The following is a 10418-nucleotide window of genomic DNA, read 5'->3' as shown; positions in this document are numbered from 1 at the left end:
ACCCCTAAGACGAGTCCAGCCACCTCTGGACTTTCCAGAAGCATTAAAGAAGAACAAACAGAGAGAAAGGAGGAAGAAGCAGGCAAAAGAAGAAGAGAGCCCGAGCGGTTCATCAACTTGACTCGCCAAGTCACGGTTAAGGGTTGGTGCCTCTGGGCACTTCCAGTCGGGCTTTGTATGAGCCTAGGAATTGTTGGAATTCCAACAGAAGGGTGAAGGAGAAGAAAGTGAAAGAGAGGGTGAGGAAGAGGAAGATAAAGGAGAGGGAGTTTGAGTCCTAGGTTACAGCTGAGTTAACTCGGTTGGAACCGAGTCCAGTTGGGTCGAGTCAGGCTTAGGCATGGTCCAAGCATGGCTGGAGTTCCAGTAGGGGAGAGAAGAAAATTAGAGAGAGAAAGAGAGTCGAGTGGTGGTGTTACATTGCATTAAGTTAGGTCAAAGGTTGCTACTGGGTTGACTCAGCCACTCGTTGAGTTGGCCAAGCTAGGCCCACTACTAAGTTTAAAGCGGGTTGGGTCCATATTTATAAGATGCATTTGGCAGAAAGAAGGAAGAAGATAATCAGTCAAGAGGCGAGGTCCGTCTCCAAGACACATTAAATTGCGTCGAGTCAAGCTGAGTTGACAAAGGTGAGTCAACATTTTCTCCCCATTTTAGACTTGTCACTACGCCAAAACCATTGGTGATAATGTTTTTACCGACGAAAAATTTCGTCGGTAAAACTGTTATAATTTTTAAGATAGAAAATTTTTGAGCCATCTTGAAAACTTTCACAGTAAGAGTTTTACCAATGAACCAAAACCACTGGGAATAACGTTTTTACTGATGGAAAAAACTTTCGTTGATAAAATACTACTTTTACCGATGAAAAATTTCGTCGGGAATAATGTTATAATTTTTAAGATAAAAAATTTTCCCGAAATCTTAAAAACTTTCGCGATAAGAGTTTTACTGATGAATGAAAACCATCGGAAATAATGTTTTAATGATGAAATTCAATTTTCATCAGTAAAAACATTTTTACCGACGAATATTTTTGTCGCCAAAAATAAATATTCCCAACAGACTTTTTTCCGACGGATGAAAACCGTCGGTAAAGTTAATATGTTTGTATATGTGTGCGTGTGTGTGTGTATATATATGTATATAGTTTTTATATCATACGAGTGGAATTTTTTTACATATAATTAAAAAGTAATATTTAAATGATTTGTAATATTACATGAAAAAGAATATTGAGAAGTTTAAAAATTTTAACAATGTTGGAGAAAAATTTTGAGAACAAAACGATGCTTTTGAAGAACAAAAAATCAGCATTTTGAATTTTTTGAGAAAAATTAAAATATAAGAAAAATTTTGAGATTTTGAAAATAAAAATTTTGAGATTTTTTTTGTATCAGACGAACTGCGAATACTGGTCTACTATTAAAAATAGCTACATTACGAGCTTTCCACAATTCCCAAATAATGATGCAGGGAATCAACATTTTGTTATCCGATCTTTGCTGCATGGAAGAAACTACCTTCCACCACTGATGAAGCCTAGCTTCAAAGGATAAAGCAGGCAAGATGCTGATCCCCATCCAAGATCCAATAGCCGACCATACTATCTGTGCCAAATAACTGTTGACGAAAAGAGGAAGAGGAGTTTCGATGGCAAAGGGTTGGGAGATCTGAGAACTTAGCATTTTATTTATTATTATTATTATTGCAAGAGACGTTTTGAGTGTAAAATTAATGTTTTTAAGAATAATATTTTTTTAATAATAAAAAAAAAAGTTGAGATGTAGGAGGGAACTAATCATTTAGGGGTCATTTGGTTGCCTCTAATTACTTTGAATGGAAATTGCACTAAATCAATGTTTTGTATCATAGTAGGATTTTGATATACATTAATTTTCAAGAAAGGTATTAAAATATTTTAGTTTATATAGTGCATATATGCAAGCTTATCATACAATATTGTGGAGATTTAGATTAATTTTTATAATTTTGTAAACTAAAATAATTTATTATTAATTAATTAATACTTATAAATTTCAGACGTGTACACATTTAGAAGGCTCAGCGGGTCTTTTACTCTTTTCCAGCGTTTCAAAATCAGGCATCCTGATTCGACCTAATGTTATGGTATATCAAGTCCAATAAAGCTAAAAACATATGTGTACCCTCCTTGCACCTTTATAGGCTTTCCGGATAATTTTTGACTTGTTCTGGATTATTTGGTGCAAACATTCACAATTATGGCATTTTATCCTTGAACATATCAAGGCAAAGTGGTAGTTATAACCTTTGTATTATCAAAGGGTTTCATATTTAATCTTAGGGCCTTATTGTAATAACCCATTTCTTTTAACCGTGGCCATTTCACTCCCCACTGTTTCTTAGGGTGTGACCCACTAAAACTTCAGATCGACCTCATTTTTAGGCCCATACCCTAGTATGATCAAACAAAAATAATGGACGGAGTGGATTTATATTGCCATCTCTGTAAGGCCCACCATCGTTTTTAAAAAAGAAAAAAAAAAAAAAGAGGAAACAAAGGAAGCCCACGGAAAACCTCCTACTTCTCTTCTTTCCTTCTTCTTCGAGCGTCAGGGGAGGGTCCTGGACCCACCATTTCCTCACAAACATCCATCATGGTGGTGCCTCACCGTCAATAAGAACCGTTCATCAGGTCAAAACATTAAAGAAACACTATCAGTTGAAAGTTTTCAGTTGTCCAATGAGTTAGGCAGCCCACTGGATCATCCAATCGGCTCCATATTTTACTCTATCAATGCTCGTAATCTGTAGAAACTGCTGAGTGACTTGGATTTTTATCTCAAACATCATGGTGGGATCTACAACCTAATCCAAACCGTCCATTGAAACCGAATCTTTATTAAACCTCACTCGCACGACGTTACACCTTGTAATCTTCTCCTCCATCTTCTATTCTAGAAACCTGCTACAACCGAAATTCTCATCTCCGCCACCCGTTTTTCACACATCATCCTCTATCCAATGGTCCACAATGCTCCAGCACATTCCACAACCTAGAGCCGATCAGGAAGCTTGATTTTCCATTTTTCTTCTCCGTATATTCAGCTCTGTGAATGTGTAGAAGGCTCACCTTTAAAGTACAAAGCCACCAAGTCATCTTCATGGAAGCCTTGGAATCACATATCTGGAAGTTTTCTTTGACCAATCTAAGTTGTCCATCAAAGTCAAAATATATCCAAATCTGATGCAAATATTGTGAAAATTGGAAACCAGTTGAACCCAACCTTTTTCAAATTGTCCGTTTGTAACCACTATCGTGTCTCGTCAAGTAAAACAAACTCTTAAACCGGAGAGGATCTGGACATTTATAACCTTTCTAGGGAGATAAGAGAGATAATAAAATATTTAGAAGAGAGATCGAAGGACCAAGAGATTGAGATCAAGTCATCATCTTTTCATGTATTTCATCCCTGTGTTGCTGAATCCGAACTGACCTTATCCTCCCATAATAGTAGAGGTAAGTAGCTTCTTTTTTCTTTTTCTTTTTTATCTGAATATAAATTCTCTCTGTTGCTATTGTACCAGTGATCCTTTGAAATTTCTCATTTTCCAAGGACTTACCGAGTTGACTTGATCAAAGCGATAGAAGAGTGGACAGTCGTCTAAAGGATAACCATACACAAAATTCATAACTATATTTTTTTCCATTACAGGTAGGTGATCTTCCCTATTGAAAATTTTAGGTTAACATATAAATTGATTTGATTATTTATTATGCATTAAATGTATTTGATCATTGTCATTAGTTGCATATTATTTAATTTAATTTCTTGGATGCATATTGTAGAGATAGTTTATTTGAGTTATTAATTAACTTCATTTTATTTATCGTGGTGTGCTTAAATTACAACTATTTCCTTATTATTACATGATGAAGAATGTCTTTCAATTTATGGGTGATCTGCCCCAAAAGGATCACCATATTATTTGTTTATGCGTGTTCTGCCTAGGGTCATTCCCGAAAGGATCGACTCAATATGGGTACTCTGCCTAGGGTCATACCCGAAAGGATCGGCACAGGTGCTCTATCCTGGGCGATTCCCTAAAACGATCAACACACACGGGTGCTCTGCCCTGGGTATTTACCCTAAAAGTTTATTCACTAGGTGCTCTGCCGAGGGTCATTCCCTAAAAGGATCAACACACACGAGTGTTCTACCCTGGATTGAATCAGAAATGATTTTAGATGACTGTATTATCTTATTTTGTTATTATGGAAAACAATTTGTTATTGTTGTCATGTAGAATGCCGATTCAATACTCATAATTAATCTTATTTAATTTATTGAGTTGTATTGGTGTTAAAGTAAAATTTTTAAGAATGATTTGACCCTACGAGTCATCGCGCTCATACCCGTATAGACTGTTTTGCAGCATTTGTACATGAATAACCAGTTGGACAAGATTAAAGACTTTTTCCCTTATTTATTTAGAAATTAATTAGAATTCAATGTATGTTGTTATTAATTTTTTTTTATGTTAATGTAATTAAAGATTCAAGGATTGATTAGTGGATGTTATTTAATGATAGTTACTTTGACCTCCTTTTAGTTGCTCTGATTGCCTTGAAAATGCATGAAATAATGTGGGTTGCAATATATATATATATATATATATATATATATATATATATATATATATATATATATATATATATATATATATATATATATATATATATATATATATAAAATTTAAGTACAACTCACAGTTCTGGAATTCGGGTTCAGGCCTAGCCAACTCAGGTACTGAATTTCGGAGCGTGACATTTTTCGGGCATCCGCATCATAATAAGTTTTCATTTAACAGAGGCTTAAAAGCATGTGTCATCGTAAGAAACAGTCTAACCATCCCTCCAAAAATCCATCACTATTGCATAATATTGACAACTCACGATATTTTGTCAAAAAAATCATCAACAACTAAAAGGAAACAAAAAATTATAACATTGATATCGCGCATGTTGCAGTAATGATAATATTGAGATATTATCAATATTAGCAACGACAAATTGAAAATTGAATGCAACATTGTGCTCATAAAAAACTTGAAATAGAATATTTTTTTAATAAACCAACTTTCTATGATATCTATCAATTGATGATATTATTGTAATGTCGCTAATACACTTGTGATACAAGTGTCACAGCGTCACCTAGAATTTATATAGTAAAAATGTTGCGATACATTTGTAATACAAGTGATTCATGAAATTTACACAATTGAAAATATTAGCGATACCAATACATTGGTGATACTTAGTACATTGTTGATGCTTGGAATTTCTAATACTACCAGTGTTATCGGTATCTCCAAGCTAAAGATAACGATAATATCAGAAATATTTCGATAATATGATAGATAATTTAAACAATGGATGCCATTTGGTACAACTTAATTTCAGGACTCATCACTTAAAATTGCCATTTTTAGTGATTTTGAGAATTCAGACCATTTGGTAAAGAAAAAAAAAAAGCACTGAATGTTAAAAATCACTTAAAACTGGTGGTTTTTTTATGAATTCAGACCAATTAATATTTGTTGCAATTTCAACCTTAGACACTCAATCTGAATGACAAGGCGATGGAGCAACTAGAACTTGGTAATTTCCACTTTGTAGTATTGATCTCAATTCAGATGAAACAGAGTAGTGCATTCAAATGCAGGATGAGAAGGTAAAAAAAAAAAAAAAAGTTAATGAAAATGAGGGAAGCAATGTGGGATGAGATTAACTAGCAAGGAAACAAATTGAAAGTGATGAAATTGGAAGAAGGCATGGCGGGATGAGAAATAAGATCATATGGTGATTCAAAATGTGGAAAGGCATAGTCTGATCCTGACAAGGCAAGTGTTTAAGCGTTCAAGTAAGAAATAAATTTCAGCTTGAAAGTCTATTTTATTTTTCCATTGGATAGCCAAACGTGCAGCTCGCTTATGTTAGAAGTACAAAAAGACTCATTAACTACAGAATGAAGCTGGAACATGTCAGTTAAAGACATGCAGGATTTGAGGAATCGATAAATTACCTATGGTCATTGTATTCCAGGGTGAGAGAGAGAGAGAGAGAGAGAGAGAGAGAGAGAGAGAGTAGTTTCAAGACCCAAACTCAGAAACGAGCTATTATTCTCTGTAGAAACAGAACAGAGCCTGGGGATAGAGAGAGAGAGATGCACACCTCAAATATCATAAGGGAAATAGAGATCAAACAGATGAAAAGGCAAAAAAAAAAAAAACGTTAGAGATTCATCATGGAAACTGCTTCAAAAAATAATTCTTGCACCGACTTGATCAACTCTGTGAACCGTTGCCGATGCTTTCAGTTTCCCTTTCTCCCAAAATGCATCAACCATCCTTGCCCCGATCTCTTTCCCTTTGTCTTCATCATCCGTCACTGCAACTACTGTGGGACCCGCCCCGCTGATGGTAAATCCGAATGCCCCTGCCTCTAAAGCAGCACTCTGCACGCCAACAACCCCTGGTATCATGCTAGATTCCACATACCATTTTGAGGACAGCCAATCCCCTAGTAGCGGCACATCCCCTTGATCCACAGCAGTCACTAGCCCGGAAAGTGGTTGGTAATACATCTTGGCACCGTCGCACCTAAACTCCTTGTACAGCTGAGCCCGCATCCTCTTCGTGGGTGACTCGAATTCTGGGATGGCAAGGACGAAGTACAGCTTAGCAGCGGCCGGGAATGGTGGATTGAACACGTAAAGCGGGTCATAGTTGATAATGAACGCAAACCCGCCCATGATTGCTGCGGCGATATGATCAGCGGGTACCCCACTAACCTTCAACTCCGATTCATACCCAACAAAGACAAGATCCTTTTTTAGTAATGGCGCATTGAATAGTTCATTTACAGCGACAACAGCCGCAGCTGCACTGGCAGCACTAGAACCGAGTCCAATACCGAGCGGCACGCCCTTATTGAGTGACAATGAAAGTCCCACCGAGCGGATGTCAAGCATACGCATGGTGGCAGTTGCAGCGATCCCAGCGCAATTTGAGAGGGGATCGAAGCTGAGTTTATCGGAGTCATAGCCGCTGATGGAGGAGATGGAAATGGAGCCAGGAAGGACGGCCGGATCGATGCGAATAGTGACCGTGTCGCCGATTCCATCGATAGCGCAGCCAAGTAAATCGAAGCCGGGGCCGAGGTTGGCGATTGAAGCGGGTGCAAAAGAGTTAACAGAGGTGTAGATTGGAGAAGGATCGGAGATTCTGACGGTCTTGCGAGATGGGGTATGGTTGCATCGAATGGTTAGTGAGCGAGGGTGGGAGAGAATTGAACGCTTGAAATTGAGGTTTGGAAATATGGTTGGAAAGCGAGTGTGGGGTAAGATGGAATGGTGTTGCAAGGGAAGCCTGAGGAGAGGAGCCATGAAGTTTTCCTCGAGACAGAGAGAGTATGAAGCTTCGAACACCCGTGAGATTTATATGGACGCGGGTCGGATGCGTAAATAGGTTTTGTTGTTTTTTCATTTTTAAGAAAATGCATATGACGGTTTTTTTTTTTTTTAATTGAAATGTACGTCAAAATTCCTAATCGGATTCCAAGCAAGTTAACTACGTAGTTGGTTTTTGAGCCGAGATGGCGACCGGCCTGACGCGAACTTCCAAGCGAGTCTGTTGGACAGGGTTTCAACGGTGTTGATGAGGGTTTGGTAGATTGGTGGTGCCAGGAATGATGATGAAGATGGGAGGAGAGAGATAACTGAGGAGGATTTTCTTGCCATGGAGAGAGAGAGAGAGAGAGAGAGAGAGAGAGAGTTTTCATTTGTCCTTTTTAGTTGGGAACGGCGGGAGTAGTTGAATAAGGTCGCGGATTAAGTCAGCTCGAGGTTTTACCGATTTGGGCCAGGCCTCGACCGTGGTGTACACTTTCATCTATTTGTTTTATATCCAAGCAGTTTATCTGTTTTTCAACATTGGCTAAAAAAATAAAGCAGATACAAATCTTAGGTGGATCACAACACATAAACAGTAGTGATTAACCATTGAAATTTTTTGACTTATTATTCTCAAGTTAGTATTTGTGTTTTCCTTTCATTCAGGTCTATTCAACCTCATCGATGGGTTAGATTACAAATAAACATTGCGGTGGGTCATGGGAAGTTTTAATAGCCTGAATTCGACTACCACTATTTTTTCGTGGTGAACTTCAGATTTCTGTTTGCTCCAGTTTGAGGCCCTATTTACTAAAATGAGCTCTAAAAATGGAATGGACAGTCTAGGCATACAACGCATTATCTATTGGCAGTTCACCCCATTTTGAGCATTTTGCTGATCAGATCGGTTTATATTATGTAATCTCTTTAGGACCTGCCTTTTTAAAAACTTACTCTAAAATAATAATTTTTATCATCCATCACCATCTGTATATAAATTTAAAATAATGGAACCAAACTCTAATTAAATGAAAGGTTAAAATCATCAATGAGGTATGATTATGTGATAAATAAATAATGAGAATATAAATAGTTTAGATCATAGGACCATCTTACCATGTGGGTTCTGGTTGGTGGTGACACACACTGGATGCTAGGAAGGACAAAATCTGAATGAACACTTGCTTAATTTTCAATAAAGCTTGCTTGTTTTTCTATTATTTCCTGTGTTTAAATTACTAGTAAATAAGTAATTATTATTTACCTCACATGTGACATTGTGAGTTTTATTGTGGGTCCCACCTTAATGTATGTATTACATTTCTATCAATTTTTTATTTTTATTTTTCAAATCATCTTAGGGCACATGAGCCAAAAAAGAAATTCATATACATTTATTTAGTGGACTATACAATAGGAAACTGTGGTGATTGACCATTAATGAGCCACAAAAGTATTGGATTTTCGTCTATGGGGTCATACCCTGAAATGACATGAAAAAGTGGATGGGCCATTTTGGGTGATGCACTGTATCCACTCCTTAGATTGTAGCACATCATCTCTCTCTCTCTCTCTCTCTCTCTCTCTCTCTCTCTCTCTCTCTCTCTCTCTCTATATATATATATATATATATATATATATATATATATATATATAATCTACATGGGCTGACCTGAACTTGATCGAGTCCGGGACATCTGACTCGAACCGATCTGATGCACGGTTGGCCTGACCCGAACCGAGTCCGACTCGATTAGGGAAACCGAGTCAGATCGGGTTGGGTACGGTTCGGAACGGGTTGGGTCTGTGGGTCAAACTATGAGGTATGTGTTATATCCAAATCGCCCATCCATTTGGAGAGTTCGTCTTAAGGCTTGAGCCGAAAAATAAGACAGATCTAAAGATCAGTTGGACTACACTGCAAAAAACAGTGGGAGATTGAATGTTTATCATTGAAACCCTTTTGGAGATCACGGAAGTTTTGGAATAATATGAATTTTTTTTTTCCTCTTCATCCATGTATTTTTAACCTTATTAACAAATTAGAAGGAAAATAAACGTTATGGTGGGCCCTACGAATTTTTTAATAGTGAAAATCATTATCCTCACTGCTATTTTCGATGTGGTCCATTCAAGCTTTAGATATGATTCATTTTTATTTTTGAAATGATCTAAAATGATCACGAAAAATGGATAAGCAGTATGGATATAATAAATTCATCATTATGGGGCGCATGTAATTTTGATCTCATTTGAACCGTTCGTACAACTCGGAGCTTGAGGCATGTCTTTGTTCACCTTTGCACGATATGTATCTACACCAGCTGCAAGCTGCTGTGTTGACGTACACAACACGAAATTAGCAAATTGCATTGCGTGTAACTCAGTACGCTCTTATCTGAGTAAACTCTGTTGGGGCCCACCGTGAATGCACGTGGTTTATCCGCGCCATCCAATCGTTTTTCCAGATTATTTTAGTGGTTGAACCCAAAATTGATGCATATCCAAAGCTCAAGTGGACCATACCATAGGAAAACATAGAAGTATTAATTTCCACCGTTGAAAAATTTATAAGCCCCGGTGATGTTTATTTGTCATCCAACCTGTTCACACACACACACACACATCATGTGTGTCTAATCCGAATGGTCCATGTGATGCGGCATCCCATGAAACCACACGAATAATTTTCACATTGATCTAAAACTTTGGTGGGCCCTAGCAAAGGGCAATGTAAATCAATGGAGGAAATTGTTTTCCATGGCCCACCAAGTTTTGGATCAAAGTATAAGCTGGGCCCTAGAGGCACTACCAAAAAACTGGACCATCCTAAGCACTGGTTTCCTAGTCCAAATGGCCACTAATTTCTTCTGTCAGCGTGATTTTGAGGGGAGTGGATTAGGTGCACCCGGGCCTCACCCAAGAAAGTGTGGCCCTTACTGTAGGGCCCACCTTGATGTATGTATTCTATATCTACAT

General features: G+C 37.5%; 1 protein-coding gene across 1 annotated transcript; it reads right to left on the bottom strand.

The window, feature by feature from the left end:
* Nucleotides 1–6133: 6133 nt before the first annotated feature.
* On the bottom strand, nt 6134–7498 carry LOC131257992 (homoserine kinase-like). The gene has a single exon (XM_058259012.1). The coding sequence runs from the start codon at nt 7431–7433 to the stop codon at nt 6306–6308; it is 1128 nt and encodes a 375-aa protein (XP_058114995.1). The 5' UTR covers nt 7434–7498; the 3' UTR covers nt 6134–6305.
* Between the last annotated feature and the right edge of the window lie 2920 nt (nt 7499–10418).

This window comes from Magnolia sinica, chromosome 10 (assembly GCF_029962835.1).
Source record: "Magnolia sinica isolate HGM2019 chromosome 10, MsV1, whole genome shotgun sequence".
NCBI classification, from domain to species: domain Eukaryota; kingdom Viridiplantae; phylum Streptophyta; class Magnoliopsida; order Magnoliales; family Magnoliaceae; genus Magnolia; species Magnolia sinica.
Note: the sequence above shows the minus strand (reverse complement) of the source record. Positions and strands in the feature narration are given on the sequence as shown.

Bases quoted from the DNA above. Each gene is read 5' to 3' on its own strand.
- LOC131257992 (XM_058259012.1), bottom strand. From the start codon at position 7,433: ATGGCTCCTCTCCTCAGGCTTCCCTTGCAACACCATTCCATCTTACCC.